The sequence below is a fragment of the Rhinopithecus roxellana genome, chromosome 13, assembly GCF_007565055.1.
Source record: "Rhinopithecus roxellana isolate Shanxi Qingling chromosome 13, ASM756505v1, whole genome shotgun sequence".
NCBI classification, from domain to species: domain Eukaryota; kingdom Metazoa; phylum Chordata; class Mammalia; order Primates; family Cercopithecidae; genus Rhinopithecus; species Rhinopithecus roxellana.
The window spans coordinates 73891614-73910831 of NC_044561.1; the positions used below are offsets into that span (position 1 = coordinate 73891614).

The 19218-nt window shown below is 43.8% G+C and overlaps 1 protein-coding gene across 3 annotated transcripts in view; it reads right to left on the reverse strand.

The window, feature by feature from the left end:
• Positions 1–214: 214 nt before the first annotated feature.
• PHACTR3 (phosphatase and actin regulator 3) overlaps positions 215–19218 on the reverse strand; it is a 274427-nt gene continuing 255423 nt past the window's right edge. For all 3 annotated transcript variants that reach the window (XM_010365166.2, XM_030915879.1, XM_030915878.1), the window contains 5 exons: positions 11287–11342; positions 7426–7487; positions 6353–6493; positions 2660–2736; positions 215–808 (listed from right to left, as the gene is read on the reverse strand). In XM_010365166.2, the coding sequence (XP_010363468.2) occupies positions 793–808; positions 2660–2736; positions 6353–6493; positions 7426–7487; positions 11287–11342 (352 nt within the window). In that variant the 3' untranslated portion in view covers positions 215–792. The remainder of the gene's footprint in view (positions 809–2659; positions 2737–6352; positions 6494–7425; positions 7488–11286; positions 11343–19218) is intronic.

Sequence of the window (19218 nt, forward strand, 5' to 3'; positions counted from 1 at the left end):
AACAAATTATTGCTTATTTCTTGATTAAATGCACTCATTTTGATTTTCTAAGGCACAAACCACATATATAAACAATTTACCAAACACATAAAAAGCTGGAATTCTCATTCATATGTTTGGATTCTGATGGCTCAAAAGTAAGAACTGACTTGTTTCACAGATCCCTGTTCTAAAGTACCACTCATCCCAACCCCAAGAAAATGTAAAGCCTGGGTTAATTTCCTGCAATAAGTAGTCATTTAATTAAAGAACAAAATTAACAGGAATCAAAATGTTGCAGCTGTATTTTTTGTTAGACATTATATAAAAAAGGAAAAGTATAATACAGTAAATCATTTTGTATAACATGAACTTAAAGAGTTTTCAAATTAATAATGATCAGGATAAAAATGTCTTTTAAACATAATACTGAATGACATTGTCACATGTCCCTCATGTCAGAGGCCTGGGAGTGGTGAGCCTGCACATGCACGTTGCCCGTTCTCCATTACACTGCAGAACTGTAAAACAAGGTTGAAAGGCAAACAACAGTTTTCTTCTGATAGAGTTATGTTGGGTCTTGACTGACCCCAACAGTTCACACTCCTCAGACACCAAAGAAGGAAGGAAGTGTGTCCTCTGGTTACTCCTCTTGCAGGTAAGTGTGGTCAAGATTGCACCTGTGTGTGTGATCCTGCTCTTCTCACAAACACAGCAGGTAGTCTTGAGCTGAACTTCAGGAAAGTTCCCTGATGAATGTTCAGTGTTGGTATCAAAAAATTAAACACAAATTCTTCTCAGAAGAAAATCTCTTTATGGCCTGTGGAATCTAGATATTATAAAAAAGACAAAGAATTTAAGGTTATACATTTCTAGCAGTTAAAATAGCCAAAAACCTTCTACAAAGTTTTTGCTGCTATTTGCTACAAGGTTAAATTTGCTGCTATTAACAAGTTTCTCAGAAGTCCCATATGTAAAACATGAGGATGGAGCTACTCTAGTTAAAATAGGGTAGAGTCTCAGAGGGCACCCTACTCTAAGGCCCCTATTTTATGCTGAATTCTTAGGACTACCTAGAACTTAGTTTTAAAACAGTGAGGTAAGCCCTTGAAGTACACAGGCCAGGGCTTTGTTAGATCAGTAGAAATAATGAATTTGTTAATAAATTATTGGAAATTATAGTAGAGTTATGACTTTTTATAGAGTAATATGTTCATAGTAATTTTAAAACACTTAAAATCTCATAACTAAAAATACTGTTCTGACTCTTAAATTCATATGAATTGTTAATTTTAAGATCTTTATACCACATTTTATTTCCTTATGTTCAAGTATTAGAGTCATTATTTTAGAACGTTATCAACTTAGGACAATAAACATCTTTACTAAACATTTTAATGTATAATCAGAAAACGTACAAAATTGAGATTACGATATATAGAATATGTAGTCATTCTGTTTAAGACAGAATGAGCATTAAATGTAATTGTTCATTATTTACTGGAACTGTCCTTCCTAAACATTCATATGACCTATTCCTCCCCAAAAGTATGTTAGTCATGGGAGGTAACCTTAAAAAACAAACTATTTGCATAATTTTCTCCTATTCATCCAACTTTCCCTTCCTCCTTGATACATTCACCCCAAAACCATGGGTTAAGATGGAATTCCCTTTACTTAGTTTCTATTCTATAGCCATATTAATCTTACAGAGTAAATCTTTCAGATAACAATTGCAGTGGCCACTTTGTAACAAACAGAAAACTAAAACGATTATTTTAGTTTAAGGCAGTATCTACATGCAGGATTTCCTTTCTCTTTGTATGTGGGCCTTGAGCATGAGCATCTTCAGATAAAAGGAGAGAGAACAAAGCATGCATCGCAGTCATCTGCTTTAGAATCAGAGATATCTGAGGACTTCACATAATTACTACTGGTCGTGGCCATAGAAAAGAAGTGGGGGAAAATACTGAAAGAATATTCAGTTCAATAAGTAAAGAGTTAAATCTTTCCCCAACTTTGTCATCACCAAGAAGCCCAGTGTCATCCCTTGCATATGGTAGCATAGACAGAGAATATATTCATCTTAATGGGAAAAGTCTTGATTATGGAAGAATCAGCCAATATATTCCCAATGGAACATAAACTCCATGAAGATGGGAGCCTCCTTTATCATATTCACTATTGCATTCTCAGCACTTACTCAAATATTTGCTGAGGAAACAAATACTCAGCTTTAGGAGAACACTGGCTGTGTTAAAGATGTGACTAATAATTTAAGATAGGAAAAAGTAAATGTGAGGGTGGGGAGTGACTAATTTCACAGCATTTTGTAAGTGTAAATAGCTGAGTTCTATAAATTGGAGGAATTCTGAATATTAGAGGGGAATTAAATACACAGAAAAATTACTTTCATTGCCTTGAGGCTTATTTTTGTTAAATATGCATTAACTACTTAAATAAACCAATATTGTTACCATACATATCACCTTTCACCAAGTCCTAAAGGAAATAATGGGAGCAGGCAGTATTCTTAATTGAAGTACATTCTGTTTGTTCAATACAGTTCTCTGGAAAAATGCTGAATTTGTATAGCCGGATACATGGTTTGTGGCAGCGGGGCGGTATGTGTTTCAAAAATAAATATAAGTACCATGAAATTCATACAAACAAATCTGACCTTGTCAAGTGCTTGCTTGATGCATGTACCTCCATTTCATTACTTTTGTACTCATTTAATTCTTTACGAATTGCTGCCTGAAATTTAAAAACAAGACAATTTTAGGATATTAAAAAATCAGGAAATTAGCATCGTGTTTATAAATTAACCATTCCTAATACTTGTTGACTCGATTATGTAATACACAGAAAAAATAAACAATTTTTGGTTCATCATTAAAACTGCCATACTCATTATTATAGTCCTACCAAGCCAGTATGTAGCTAATATTCTGGAAGTCTTTGTAAAACATTTTATTGATACATAATATTTGTACATATATACAGGGTACATGTGATATGTTATATGCATAGACTGCATGATGATCAAGTATTTGGGATATCCATCACCTCAAGTATTTATCATTTCTATGTGTTGGGAACATTTCAAGTCCTCTCTTCTAGCTGTTTTGAAATATACACAACATTGTTGTTAACTATATTCAGCCTACTCTGCTATAGGACATCAGAACTTATTCCTCCTATCTAACTGTATGTTACTACCCATTAACCAACCTCTCTCTCTCTCTCCCCAAACCCTGCCACCCTTCCCAAGCTTTGGTGTCTATCATTCTACTGTGTACCTCCATTACATCAACTTTTTTGATCCCACATGAGTGAGAACATGGGATATTTGTTTTTCTGTGCCTGGCTTATTTCATTTAGCGTAACATCCAGTTCCATACATGTTGTCAAAAAGGACTGGATTTTCTTAAGGTAGAATATCCATTTTGTGTGTGTGCACTGTATTCACATATGCATATATACACGCACTACATTTTCCACTCATTATTGATGGACACTTAGATGATTTTGTATCTTGGCTATTGTTAATGCTGCAGTAAACAGGGGAGTGCAGCTATCTCTTCAATGTACTGATTTGATTTCCTTTGGCTATATACCTAGAAGTGACATTTCTGGATCATATAGTAGTTTTTTAAAAATATTTTGAGGAGTCTCCATACTGTTTTCCATAATGGCTGCATTAATTTACATCCCCATCAACAGTATATAAAAGTTCACTTTTCTCCTAATCCTTTCCAGCGTGTTTTTGTCTGGAATAAGATGATATCTCATTGTGGTTTTGATTTGCATTTCCCTGTTGATTAATGATGTTGAGCATTTTTTCATATACCTGTTGGCAATTTGTATGTCATCTTTTGAGAAATGTCTATTCATGTCCTTTGTCTACTTTCTAATGGGATTTTTTTTTAGTGTTATTCGAGTTCCTTGTATATTCTGGATATTAGTCCCTTGTTGGATGAATAGTTTATAGATATTAATATTTTCTTATATTCCCTGTTGTCTCTTTACTCTGTTGATTTGTTGTGTAGAAGCTTTATAGTTTAATATAGTTTCATTTATTTTTGTTGTCTGTGCTTTTGAAGTCTTAGCCATAAAATGTTTGCCTAGACCAATGTCCTGGACTGTTTGTTCTTTGTTTTCTTTTAGCGGTTTTATAGTTTTGGGTCTTACATTTAAGTCTTTATTCTTCAAGTTGATTTTTGTATATGGTAAGAAATAGGGGTGCAGTTTCATTCTTTTGCCATATGGATATCCAATTCTCCCAGCACCATTTATTGAGGAGTGTCCTTTCCCCAGTTTATGTTCTTGGCACCTTTGTCAAAAATCAGTTGGCTGTAAACATGTGAATTTTTTTCTGGGTTTTCTATTCTTTTCCATTGGTCTATGTGTCTTTTATACCAATAACTGTGCTGGTAGTATAACCTTATACTATATTTTGAAGTTAAGGTGATGCCTCCAGCTTTGTTCTTTTTGTTAAGGATTACTTTAGCCATTCAGTTTTTTTTGGGTTTCACATGAATTTTAGGATGGCTTTTACTATTGTTGTGAAAAATGACATTGGTATTTTAATAGGGATTGCATTGAGTCTGTATATTGCTTTGGGCAGTATGGTCATTTTAGCAGTATTAGTCCTTTCTATCCACGAGCATGAGATATCTTTGCATTTGTGTGTGGCCTCTTCAATTTCTTTCATCATTGTTTTGTAGTTTTCCTCGTACAGGTCTTTCACCTCCTTGGTTAAATTCATTTCCAGGTATTTTTGGCACCTATTTTAAATAAGATTGCCTTCTTGATTTCTTTCTCAGCTAGTCCATTATTAGTTTATAGAAATGCTACTCATTTTTGTATCCTACAACTTCAGTGAATTTATCAGATCTAAGTTTTTTGGTGGAGTCTTTAGGTTTCTCTAGGCATAAGATCATATTGTCTGTAACGAGAGATAACTTGACTTCCTCTTTTCCACTTTGGATGCCCTTTCTTTCTGTTGCTCGATTGCTCTGGCCAGGACTAGTATTATGTGAATCTTCCATGAATTAATTTGCTGGACTGAAGTGGGAAGATAACCCTTCCCCCAACCCCACTCACTCCATACCTAAACGGACCAAGCACATGCTTAGGGCACTAATGAAACAGGAACACCAAGATAATGAGTAAACTGCAGCTTCCAGTGAACTTGGAATTTTATAATCAGAGATAATCTAGAAATAAGCCTTTCTAACTTCAGCATACATTCATATTTTGGCTTCCCCAGGCCCACAGCATCATTACTTCTTTCTCAAATAAACACCTGAGGGACCCAATGAGACTAAAACGTCAAACAGCCTCTGGGACAAGGAAAGTCTTTAAGAACTTTAGGGGTATATTATTCTCATACTCAAACACATCTACAGACTACCAAGGATACTTCTCCTTGTATCATTGTGATCCTCTGAGCACATCAATCAGAGAACCAGGAAAGTTAGTCCAACATGTTCGCATTTCTCCAAGTTGATGCAATATCTGTGTACATGCTCATACTCGGCATATGAAGAATGAAGAACAATTAGCAAATTTCTTTGCCTGAATGTATAATTTTTCTCTTCGTAAAGGCTTTAAGTCTTCTGAAAATTAATAGAAGCAAGAAGGTGACAAAAAGGCCCTATAGACATTCGTGGGCTTAAGTCTCGCCAGTCAAGTAAATCTTGCCAGTCAAGTGTTTGATCACAGATAAGAACTTAGCCTCTCTGTGCTCAGCAAATGTCAGGCAGAGACTCTATGACCCACTTCCTCCTTCTCTAACCGTTCAGTTCAGACTCCTCAGGAGGTTCTCAGAGATACCTCAAACTGCAGACGTCCAGGGAGAGAATCTAGAACCTCTTCTATACTGTAGAGGCTTTCTTGAATTCCTCTTTATCCCCACTGTAGCTCTTCTTGTTTAAACTTATCAGTTGATCTCTTATGGCAGCCTTGCCCACCTTTGACTTATCCCTTATACCAAGGTTTCTCAATTTCCACAGTCTTGACATTTGGGACTAGAAAATCCTTTGTTGTGGGACCTGTTATGTGCATTGTGAGATGCTTAGCAGCATCCCTGGCCTCTACCAGTAGATACCAGTACATCCTGAGTTGTGACAATCAAAAATGTCTCTAGACATTGCCAAATGTCCCTCGGGGCAAAACTGTCCCCTAGCTGAGAACCACTTCTCAATCTGACCCTGAATTGTCTTTGAGAAACCAATATTTACTGTAGGTGTACCCTTAATTTAAATAGTTGAGGACTCCCGTTGTCTATGAATAAACTCCCTGGCATGACATATTTTGCCCTTATTATAACATCCAACACCCCCCACCAGCACAGGCAGTTATGTACCTTATCTGCTGCTGACAGTCTCGTCCAGGGTTTGTCTGCCCTCCTGTCATAGTCCTGCGCTTTTGCTACTTCCACATAATCACTGAATCGTATCAGAATTTTTCTGTCTCTTAATTCATCAACAGTGGGTCTCTGATTAAGCTAAAATCAAAGATCATCATAGTTAAGTATCACATGCCAAACTAGCTTTTTTGAAGCACTCTGAACAAACAGCACCTTTCTAAAAAAAATAAAAATATGACGAACTGTGATATATAACCTGAATACAATCAATCTCTAATGTGAAGGGCTTACATTATATACTGTACCCTTAAGTCACAATCCCCCTTCCTCCAACGTATTTTATCAGAAGGAGTCACACCCCCAGTAGTACATAGCACCAGCTCAAGGAATAGTTAGTGAATTAACTTAGAGTTTATGGCATCAATGGCTTCAGGTACAATTAGATAAGCTTTTTCAAAGTGCTAATAAAGTTATTATATGTCCAGCTTAGGAAGGATATTCTGTTAATTTCAAGAGAATTATTATGGAGCAGCACAACAAAGAAGGGGAATCCAGAACACTTGAATTTAGAAATGGTCAGGGCTTTAAAAGTAGATTAAGGTGTATAGAGTTGCTACCTGTATTGGCCCTAGTAAATGGTAACTATTTGAGTCACAGATAAGCTTTCTGCAACTGAGGAACTTCTAGACATATTGGAGGTGAACAAAAGTGATGAGTGCAAAATGTAACTAAAACACTAATACCCAGGTACGCTTTTCCCAGACACTGTAAATTAAGAAAATGCCAGTCAACTTCTGGCTTCCACCTGAACATAAGTAAAAAATGTCATGTGCGTTGTGCACCTCTCCAAGTGCTACTGTGCTAGGGAAGGACTTCGTCCATAGGGAATGTCAGAGGGAGTTAATTCATTGTTGTTGAGCAAATATCCTGATTTAACTGATGCCATGTTGTCCAGGAAAACATTATTCATGATCACAGAGTGATACCTAGATTACTCATCCCACCTGCTACCGAAGCAGCTGTTCTCTAGACCACCTTTTATTATTCAGGCAATAAAATGCTTATAGTACCTTTCTTGTCAATCTTTGCTTGATTTCTCTTCTTTCTTCCTGCTCTGTTTGATCATTCCTTTCTGTGAAAGATTAAAATAGGGGAAAAAAAATAACAAAGAGAAACAGTTTGAAAAGTTCTTCTCTTTAGCAGGAAAGTGTACCTAAGATATCCGTATTTCTGGGAGCTGAAGGTAAGATATTAAGGAGATCTTTTTCCACATCACTCTTTGTGGTTTCTTTTTCCCACTTTGTCAGTCATTGTTCAGGAGATCATGGTCTCATCACACAAAAATACTTGTACTAAGCGAAGCTTTGCTGTCATCCCCTCATGGTCTCCTCAGCCCTTCTGTGCATTAGAAGCAACCACAGATATGGCTGCTGTTTGTTTAAGGAAGTAGACATCTCTGTGTCTGTCTTTCTCACTGATTTTCTTTCTCCCCAAATATCTTTATATGTACATCTAGCACTTAGATGCCACATTAAAAATACCTGTAGTAGACTAAGTAAATGTGTATGTACATTTCAATATAAATAGCACTGCCACTACTTTTTTTTTTCCTTAATAAGCATACAGACTTTTTAACCAACATAAAACATGGAACACCTTCTTCAGCTCCTGGGCAGCATATGCTTGCCTGAAATTTATATGTTCAGACTATATTTCAAATCTTAAGATATCTATGAACCTAGCTGACTCTCCATTGCTGAAGCGTGAACACTGTTATATGACAGTACCTTGTAAAGGAGCCCAAGTCCCTCAGCAAAATTAGCTTTGCTTGGTAAGTTGTGACTATTAACATTCAAGCTGTGTTCTCACCTATACTTGGAAGCTAAAAATAGACCAAAGTGCTGAGATATAGTATAAAATGTAAGCCTCCCCCTGGGATACAAGATAATGGCTGTCCTATTTCTGGTGTTCTGCGTTGCTAAATAAAGCCTTAGGTCCCTGACCTGAACATAGCTCCATTCCTAGGAAAGAGATTTCAACAATCAGCATTCCTAGAAACACCGCTAGGTTTCGGTAAGGGAAATCCTGCCACTTGCAATTAACACAATTTCACATTATCTGCCTTTATTTAAAAGATGCATTTCAAATATTTATGCCTTTGTGGGATTGGTTATATGAGAGTTTAATATATTGTGCTTTCCAGTAATTTTTTTAAGTGAGTCATCTTGGACTAGGGTGTTTTAGAAAAAGTAATTAAATCCTGTTTGTGCTTAATTCTTTATACAAGTAAGAAACCAGAAGAAACCATACTTTTAAGGTATCATCAGAAAGCTGATACAATTAGAGAAACATTGTGAAAGTGTCCAGATAAGGCCAGCCATGAGGGATTTACATGACAAAATTTTTCAGATTTCTTTAAAATAGGCCATGGGCAACTCCCATGTGAAAAGATTGAAACAAGTCAGATCTTTGTTTTTTTTTTTTTTTTTTTTTTTTTTATCTTGAAAAATGTCATCATTAACTACGAAGGTCACCAGCAGGGTCTTCGGAGAATTGATCTTTGAAAGTTCCTGTCAGAGTGCTTCTTCATGCCAGGCGCTCTGTTGGATACTTCCTCCAAGAAGTCCTCCCTGTTAGTCTAAGCCCACAGACCTCCCCTTCTCAGCTACCCTTAGTAATATGTTTGTGGATCTCTTATTTCCAGACCCAGAAAATCCTGTGCATTATACAAAGCAAGGGACCCATAATCAGGACTGCTACACCCATATTTTCTGGAAATAGCTCCAGCAGCTTGGACAGTTATACATGAGTCTTCCATGCATGTCCAAAACGTATTACTGCTTCTGATGCAGTAGTTAAGAAAACGGGCAGTGGAGTTAGGCAGACCTGGGGTTGAACTCTAGTGCTATCCTTTTTCCAATATTCATTTGTTAAAAAGTGCAAACCTCACAAATATGTTGCAGTGATTAAATGAGGGAATATATACCAAGTACTGAATACAGTCCATGGCACAGATTGGGCCTGATAAAGAATTACCATCATCATAGAAAGGGGCCACTGCTCCTCTGCTTTTCTATCCAGGTTATAGTGTTACATGGGCAGATTTTGAGTGCTCCTCAGATATAATTGCAATTAGTCATGAGTTCCCCCTTGAAGCAAACACAAAAGTAATACTCTAAGGATTGATTACAAGAAGAAAATGCAATATAGTATAAGTGCTTGAAGTCCTGTGTATCAAGAGCCTATGAGTATGATGTTTCATACTAGGCTATATATAGTTACCCTATTCTCATCTCCACAGAACAAAAGAAAAACCAAACACCCACCACAAACCTAGCAGTAAAATTCTCAGGTCCTCCCACTGAGGACACCAGAGAGGGCTTCCAAGCTAAGGACAAACCTACATCCACTTGTTTATGGCGGGATTGCCATGGCCACCGCAGAGGAAACCCATCTTCCCTTCTGTGCACTGAAGGTCAGTGCAGTCAGTTTCAGTTATGCACTTGTTAGCTCCCTGTCACCAAAGACAGCTCTATTTCTAAGGCTCTGATATTTATTTCCAAAGAATAACACAATTAGAAGCACTTGCTGGTGGGAAGACCTAGGAAGGAAGAGGCTGCTACTGAAAGAAGACATGGTTCCTGGGTTAAAAGTCTGGGCTGCAGTACTCTTCCTGTTCCAAGGCTACTTGGAATGTGGTGCTTTCTGTGTCTTGAACTTGCCTGGTTCAAGTCTGGACTGCTACTTTTAGTAGCATCTGCAACTTACAAGCTTTACAAATAAGTGACTTAATTTTTAAAACTTCAAATATTTGGCAACTGAAACAGCTTGACTTTTCTGCCTACTTAATTAAGCATGTTATCAATGAAAAGCTTTTCTTTAAATCCTCGGAGATGGTATAGTTAACACAGAACCGCAGTCACTATATCTTAAGTTTAAAAAGTCAAAGGAAGAAGTCTTTATCTGAGGATTATTTTCAACAATCTATAAAGGAGGGGATTGTTTTAGGCAGTTAATGAAGGCATTGAGGCATCAATTCAAGTTCAGTACCCAGACCAACAAGGGGCTCTGCGGTATTTTCTGACAGAAAGTCAGCTTGGTACCATTATAAAACTTTGTAAAAAGATGCTCACAAATAAGAAAAGAAACTCAGAGAAAGTCTGCAGTATTCCTCACATAAAGAGAAAAAGAAAGTCCTTTAAAAATCCAAGCCATTAGAAGACACTTTCTGTAGAAAATGTTTTAAAAACTGAAAATGACTAAAGAACTATTTGAGAAACACTTTTTCAAGAGGTTTGGCCACCCCTAAGTCACTGACTTTATGGAATATTTAATGGAATATAGTGCCCTAGAGCATGGAGGTTACTCATGAACACTTGTGCTTAGCAGATGCTCTAATTGTCCACCTAACGGGAAATGCAAGGGGGCGCAAGGCTGGGAGCGACCGAGGGTCCTGGAACCTCAAAGTCCTCAGCCACATGGGAAGCTTTCAGCTTCCCATGGCTTCACTTTCCCTGAGCTGACTGCTTTATTCCTCCCAAGTATAACAGGCAAGGGGCGTGTCCTTCTCTAGTGAGATGTATGATGCAGTTCATGCTTTGTGATTTCTGTAGCCAAGAAGAACCCCGACCCAAACTGCCAGGAAGACCTGCTTAAAACCTACTGTGCTTAGACATATGGAACTAACCCTGAAAATAAAAACATCTTTATGCTAAGAGGAGGAGTTGTTTTAAATTTTTAAAAAAAAGAATGTTTCTAGATATATCAGCTTTCCTTTGGGGCTTGCTTTCAGAATTCCTCAGCAGCTCAGGTTTACTGGGAGCATACAGCATTCGCTTGCAGAGAAGGGCTGGGTTACGGGAACTCAGAATTTGTGCAACAGCCTCACCACACGTGAAGGAAAACCTCTAGAGGAATCACCAGCTACTCACGTTTCAAGATATTTCTTCTCTCCAGCTCTTCCACGGCAGGTCTTTGGCTCAGCCGTCTGCGGAAAAACACTAGAATTACATTTTGCACCATAGTGGCTGCCTGCAAATTCCACCTGGGGTCTGCAAGGATGAGAGGTGGCTGGCACACCCCTATAGATCGCCTCCCAAAATGGGGAGGAGAGAAAGTGAACCTTTGGTTGTTGCCTCTTGCTGGCAAAATCAAGTCAGACTTCCAAGTGAGAGTGAAAGCTGCCCCGTCACAGAGCTAATACTAGGGTAGTCCTTGTTCCAACTCCGCAAGTGCAGGTCTTCATTTTTCTGATCTGTCGCCCAAATCTTGCCTGGTCTGGACTGTTCACCAGAGCAGTGTATTTAAGCATCGAGGAGATCTGTTCAGGAAATTCTTTTTCCTGCCCATTGGCTTAGGGAGGGGTAGGTAGCACCACCTGTTTTCAGGCTTCTGGATCCAGAGATGCTGGGAGATCCATGCTTCCCAGCACTGCCTCTGTTGTCAGCAGAGGAGACACCAGCCGTGGGAGCACAGATCTCTCCTTCCGGCTTTCTGCCTGCTGAACGGCTGAGTAGAGCCGCCTGTGCCCAGCTCCGCACAGGGGGAGTGTCTAAAGACGTCTAAGGGGCCTCCCGCCTCTTGTCAGCAAGCATAAAGCTCAGCTCGAGCACTGAATAAAAACTGGGAATCTCTTCCAGCCAGCACAGCTAACAGAGCTGAGCCCACCCACACGCATTCCCCTCCCACCATCAGCCCAGACGGGGTGTGCAATAGGAAGACAAATTATTATTTCTTTTTCAAGTGGTCTCTCATTGAAGAAGTTGGAGGATGCAGCCAACAGTCACCACCAAAAAACAAAGGGCTTGTCAGGAGAAGGAGGCATCATTATCCAAAATTAATGCCAAGCTCTGATTATTTTTGTGACTACAATAATATTGTCCTTGGGCCAGAGCCAGAAACCTTCCCACTTCCAGATCCTCTAACCACAGCAGGGAGACAACAGGGCCCAGTGTTTGAATGCCCAGAATTTAGGGCCATAATATTTTGCCCCAGCGAGGATGTTGCCTCCATTTAAAAATTATTTATCTCCTATTTATAATCCTTGTCCCAGCAGAAAGCCTAGGACGTTGCAGGACTCAGCCACTCCTCCCTCCCCACTAGAACACAACCCTCTGTGGTTCTGCTCCCCTGGGGGCTTTGTCTTCTGGCTCTGTGGGTGGTTGCTTCCACATCGTATCTCGATGTTCGGTGAGACTTGAACCTCCCCTCTGACAGTTCCTGGCTGGAATCCTCCCCAGTCCCAAACAATGCGTGCAAAGCCTCGCTCACTAAGTGTTGCTTCTGCAGTCTGGTCAAAACACCCCAAAGGCCATTCATTCAAGCACTCAGGAAATGACTCTGAAATATTTGCTAGTGCCAGGCACTGTTCCAAGCCCCCAGAGCACAGTGCTGAATCTGGAAAGACTCCCCTGCCCTTGGGAAGCTCATAGTCTACAGCAGGCTTGTCTAACCCGTGGCCTGCAGGCTGCATGCAGCTCAGGACAGCTTTGAAGGAGGCCCAATACAAATGCATAAACTTTCTGAAAACATACAATATGAGGGTTTTTTGCAATTATTTTTAGCTCATCACCTATCATTAGTGTATTTTATATGTGGCCCAGGGAAGCTGAAAGATTGGACACCCCTGGTCTAGAGGTAAAGGCAGACAAATGAACAAAATCATCTCAGAGAGTGGTCAACGCCGTGGAGGAAATGGGGGATATGGTGGGTGAGTGGTTGGGCAGGGGCAGATACATTCAGAATCTGGCAGAGATACATTTTGCTGAGACCCAAATGAAGAGAAGCAGCCATTGTGGGAAGACCACAGCTCTCTCCACAGTGTCTCGTAACTGTTCACACACGGGGCTTAACCATTGAGGGAGTGAGGACGGGGGCGGGGCGGGGGTGGGGTAATCAAGACAGGCTTCATGGAAGAGGAAGCTTCTGAGAGAGTTATACAGAATCCACTTGGTACAGCAGTGTCTGCAAGGGTCTTGAAGAAGGAATTAGGTTAAGGAAGAGAAATCATCAGGAAATTGGAGTTGTCTGGGGTCTCTCCTTAGAGCTGGGCACCCAGCGTTAGCTCTCTTCTTAACGTATCTGAGTCTCTGTAAACAGGGAATGGCAAGAGAACCTGACAGCCACTTTGTCTGGATAAAGATGGGGCAGGCCACCATAGGAAAAGCAGGAACCAGCCAGATCCCTGGCCCCAACGCTGCCCACAGAAGGGCTCGGAAGCATGAAGGAGATGGGATGCAGGGCGAAGGCACACAGGCACTTTTAGAGCAATAGAAATGAAAAATCCCTGAAGCCCAGCAAGAGTGGATGCACCATGTCTTTTACCCATTAAAAGGTACTTCCTTTATGCAGCTCCTCTGGCTAAGAGGGAGAGGCTGTGTGTAGGAATGGGATTCTGGGAAGTAAAACGGGGAGTCCTAGTAAGTAAGCAACAATGAGGAAGGGGTCCTAGTTGGGGGAGAATAATTGTTCTGAGAGCCGGCTAATCACAGACAACCCACTGGCATGACATCCTATTTCCGAATATCTTGTTGCACTCGAGGCCTCAGCAGCGCGACCTTATCTGCACATAAGGCCCTCTGGCACAACCCTATAAAACTTCCTTCCAGCCCCTGCCTCTTTGCAGGCAGCCCCTTCTCTGCTGTGCTGCCCGTTGCAGCCTTGCAACGGATCTTCATACTTTAATAAATTTGCCTTTCTTTACCTACAACTGCCTTGATAAACTCTTGCACTGTCCGCGATGCTAGCCCCAGCCATTTGTATTTTATGTGTGGCTCAAGACAATTCTTGAGCCAGCTGCCCAGCGAGGAACACCCATAGGGACACCTGAGGAGTGAGGCTATGCATTTCCTCAAATCTGAGAAGTACCCTGAATGTCCCTGGAGGCTGGTGTCCACTGGCATGGCCCCCAAACAAGGCTTTTCCCCCCTCTTTGTTGGAACCTTATCTTTCTCATCTAAAATGAAAATTAGTACCAGACCCTCTCAATGAGAATTAAATGAGATAATGCACAAAAACGTTTGTGACAATGCATGCTTGGGATGTAGTAATTTCTCAAGAAAACCCAACCTGTGACTTGCCAGCTGGTCGTGGACCATGTTTCCAGAAAGGCATTTCATCCAATTGATACATCTCAGGAAAGCGTGGACATCAAACCAGCAAAAACTGCGCAATTGGTCCCAAGGCGCAGAGGCAGTCTGGTGGTCCAGTCGCTTACTGTAGGGCTTCATCTAGCTGCCAAGCTTCTCACTGAATGCCACCAGGGCACCCCTGAATGGTCTAGAATATGCAGTCCTCTGGACGGACACAGCCCCGGAGGCACAGGGTTGTCAACAGAGCAAAAGGGTAACCCCACTGGCTTGTCACCAACCCGCCTCTACCCACAGAGTGCCAGGACCCCACAGCTGGAAGGGTGGATGCAGAGCCCCAGACAGCACTGTGGGCCCCAAGACCCTCCCTGTGGTTCTCACCAGCAGCGGGGATTGAGGTGAGCAAGAAGACCCCTGACTGCCAGGTGAGGGTGCTGAGCAGGGTCTTAGGGTGGTGCTGCCAACCCAACAAGGCCAGGCCACTGTTCAGACGAGGCTCTAACCTGGACATGAATGTCTTCCCAGAAGGTGATACTTTAGTTGGGATCCAGAGGATGATTGGGGATCGCTAGGTGAGGAGAGGACATGTGCAAAGGTCCTGAGGTGGGGTCGTTTAGATTGCATGGAGGTGTGTGTGCACCGAGTCTGAGCAGGGGCAGGATGCACACAGCCTGGCATCCCTGGAGAAGGAGTCTGGATTCACTCCTGGAACCCCAGAGCAGCACTGAAGGATTTAAAGCAGACCTGGGTGAGACGGGGTAGGAGTGTGCCAGGACTAGATTTGCATTTGGAAACTCTCTGGAGATTCTTCCAGATTTCTGTCCAACAAAGACAGAGACGAACCCACTAGCAAAGAGATACGGACTGCCCAGACCCCCACCAGATACCAAGGACAAAGTGTGCTGCAGGCCTGTGAGGGGCCCCTGAAATGTTCAAGACTTGAGGAAGAAGTTGGCCATACGGCAAAAACACCCCACACTCCAAATCAATACTTGTTACCCTAAGTATGTATAAAAGATACCCTTTTGTCTGTCTGCTACCTGAAGCTATGCTAACTCTTCATGCAGAGTTGGGGCTTCCAGAAGGAAAAATGGCGACGAGCCTGATGCCAAGGACAGACAATTACTTTGCCAACATTACAGGCGAGACCCTTGAGGCTCAGAGAGAGAGGAATGTGATCAGCAGCTACGACGGCTGGAATTAGAACCCACAGCAAGTTCCAGATGCTAGGAGGACCGAGGCAGGGAGGAACCCCAGCAACACCAGCTGGCAGGAACCAGCCAGCAGGGACACAGCTGGGATGAGGCCCAGGAAGCATTCTCCTGGCACAGAGAGTCGGGTTCAGGCAGAGGCATGCATCACAGGTCACCACCCCTGCCCTGCAGCATGCTGACCCCTACCCGACACACAGTCACCACTCAGGCCAGGGTGGCCCAGGATATTTTCTGGGCAGAACCATGGCCAGGAAAAGGGCAGTCAGGTTGAACGCGTCATGAAGCTCTGCTACAGCAGACCCCTAGAGCCGGTGCAGGCAAGGGGAGCAGCCTGTGTCAAGGAGCAAAGGAACGGGCGCCGGTTCCTCCCCCTCACTACATAGCCTGCTTGGACCTGCCTGGGGCAGGGATGCCGCCAGGGCTTCCTGGGCTTTGAGCTTCAGGATCAAGGTGCTCTCCGAGGAGCCACAAGAGACGTGGCCCGAGCACAGCTGCGCTTTGGCAGCTGCAGAAGGCCTTGTGGAGGGGTGGGGCAGGGCAGGTGGGAGTGCAGAACCCCTGTGGGATTCCCCAACCCTCCCCACGCTCTGCAGCCACTCGAGACTCCTGATTCAGAAATGGGGTGATGTCCTGGTGCTGCCTGGAGCTGGGGAAGCCACAGTCTATTTCTGACTCTCCCCACTGAGAAACCCTGAGTGTGGCAGTTAATTAAAGCGTCGCGTGGGTGTGGGAGTGACACTAAGAAAAGAAACTCCAGAGACAGCAGCATCTGCTGGTCTCCCCACCTGGTCCCTGCTTGTGCACACACAAGAGGTGGCGATGACAGGGAGTCTGGAAGGACCAGGCTGGGCTGGGAAACCAGGCAGAGGCTGAGCAGGCCCTGGAATGCAGACAGGAGTTAAAGGTATCAAGTGCGCCACACCCTGGAAAACGATGTCTGTATGTTCAAGTGTGGATGTGAGTCATTTATGGGGGCCCTGGGGGCCAAGGGGGCACCAGCCAAACAGGTGACCCCACAGGCACTTTCTGGTTCCGTGTGCCTCTCACAAGACAGATCTGTGGCAGTCACCTATGACACACCTGACCCTGTGCTGTGAGTACTAGAGGAGACAGAGCAGGGGACAAACGATGGGGATGTAGGGGCCTAGAGGTGGAGCCGATGAGACTGTCAACAGTCTAGACAGTTAGAACACATGGAGAGGCTCCAGGAGTCATGATGCAGCTGTGCCACCCACATTTCCAGGTCTGTGGAGGCTGTCAACCGTCTATTCCACAGTCAGCACTGGGGCCCCAGCACTGGCACAGAGCTAGGATTCCAGTTCCCGCTCTGACCCCTGCCAGCTGGGTGATGGGGTCACGCCCTCCCTTACTTGAGCCTCTGATTCCCCAGGTGAACACCTGCCAACCAAACCCACAGGGATGCTGGGAGAGTCGAGAACACTAAATACAGGAGGAGGTTGGCATGCAAATAGGTGGAATTATCATTACTACTATAGCACTGATATTATTCACCTGGCGTGCTGAGCCCAGGTCTCTTCCAACTTCAGCCAGCAGAACTGCAGGCTCCATCCTGCCCAGAGCCTCCTTGCAGGCCTGGATCCCCAGGAAACACTCCTCCTTCAGACACTCACAGCCTCCTCCATCAGACAGATGCTCACACCCTCTTCCATCATCTACTCATTCACACCTCCATCTGATGCTCACATCTTCCTCCATCAGATGCTCACACATTCCTCCATCAGACACTCACAGCCTCTTTATCACTGACGCCCTCTCCAGTCAGACGTTCACACCATCTCCATCAGACACACCCTCCATCAAACACTCACACCGTCTTTTATCATCTACTCACACTGTCCATCACTCACCCTCTTCCATCAGACACTCATACCCTCTTCCATCAGACATGCCCATGCTCCTGTGTCTGTCATAGCCTCTTTCATCAGATGCTCCCTCTTCCCCCATCAGATGCTGTCTCAGTGCCAAGCTTGCACCAGTTTCTGAATCGTCCTCTGCACACACTGCTCAGCTGACTGCCTTCCTGCACCATGAGCATAGCAGCAGGGGCTGCAAGTAATTTCAGGAAGTGGAAGCACACAGGGTCAGGAGAAGTGTAATTCCAGCTCCCCAAGCTTTGCCTCCCTGAGGAAGCCCCAGCCAGCCAGACTGCCCCCTAAATACACATCCTCCAAATCTTGATCTCACCCCAGCACAGATGTCACAGAAGAGGTTTGAATCAACATCTAAAGTCACCTCAATGTGGAGCAGAAATTGAGAAGCAATTCCTTCCATATGAGGCAGAATGCCTTCCTAGAGAGAACAGACAGCACTACACCCACAGGGACGCCTGCGCTATTTTGGGAGGCTCCTTTCTGGGAATGCCAATCCTGCCCCACAGCCGCCTTGAGTCACTGAGAAAAGCTGGCAGCCCCCGCCTGGAGATGGGATTCCCCAGCGAGGCAGTGTCTCCACACACCATTCACATGATGCATCGATGCATCGTCAGACATCTGATGGTGAATGGGGCAGATATCTCCTCTCCTTGCCCCCAGGTGCTCACCATCAGGGTGCATGGATGACAGGCACGTTGATCGTATGTCTCAGAGCATCAGAGCAACGTGGGTGTGTCTGGAGAGAAGTTCAGGAAGAGAAGAGGACTCTCCAGGCCATAAGATGAGGCCTGGATGATGAAAGAAACAGCTCAGAGAAAGACCTGAGATGGGTGTCCAGGCAGAGGGGATGGAGTGTCTCCACACTAGGAAACAGCAAGCAGGGATGCTCTGCCCACTGAGGGCTCAGCTGGGAGGTGGTGGCTGCTGGTCCACAAGCCCAGGGCAAGCCCCATTCCAGCACCCAGCAGTCCTGACTTCTAGGATGCCAGGGAGGATGTGACCCCAGGCACTTTGAGTCCAAAGCCAACCTTTTCACACCCTGTTCCCCACCTCCTCACACCTGCTCAGTGCCTAGCATGCTGGGCTCAGAGGTCCCCACCTCCTCACACCTGCTCAGTGCCCAGCATCCTGGGCTCAGAGGCTGGCTCCAGCCACCACCCAGGCACTCACCAGACCCCTGGGTGATCTGGCTCCTCTTACTCCCCATGTCCAGCACCCCAGGGAGCTCCAAGTCTGCTGAGTTCTGCTTGCATCCATCCATCCGTCTGTCCATCCGTCTGCCTCTCTCCGTCCCCAAGGCCACTTCCCTGATCCAGGCCACAAGCCTCAGCCCTGGATGATGGAGACTTCCACAGTGTCCACCTCCCTGCCCACAGCAGCATAACTCTAACTCCCACTCCCACGATGAGCTCAAGCCTGGGTTCCCACCATCCTCAGGACAACCTCCAAGGCCTTCAGCAAAGCCTTTCAGTCCACATTGACCCATCCAGCAGTCCTTCCTACTCCCACCCCTCCCAAAACTCTGTGCCCGGTGATGGCCCCACGCCGAGCTGTGTTTACTGATAGGTGGCTGTTCACACTGTCCCTGTCCGGCAAAGATGTCCTTCTCCTCACACAGGGGTCCCCAGCCCCACTGTACCCCCCCCCCCCATTATAACAATTGTTCTGTC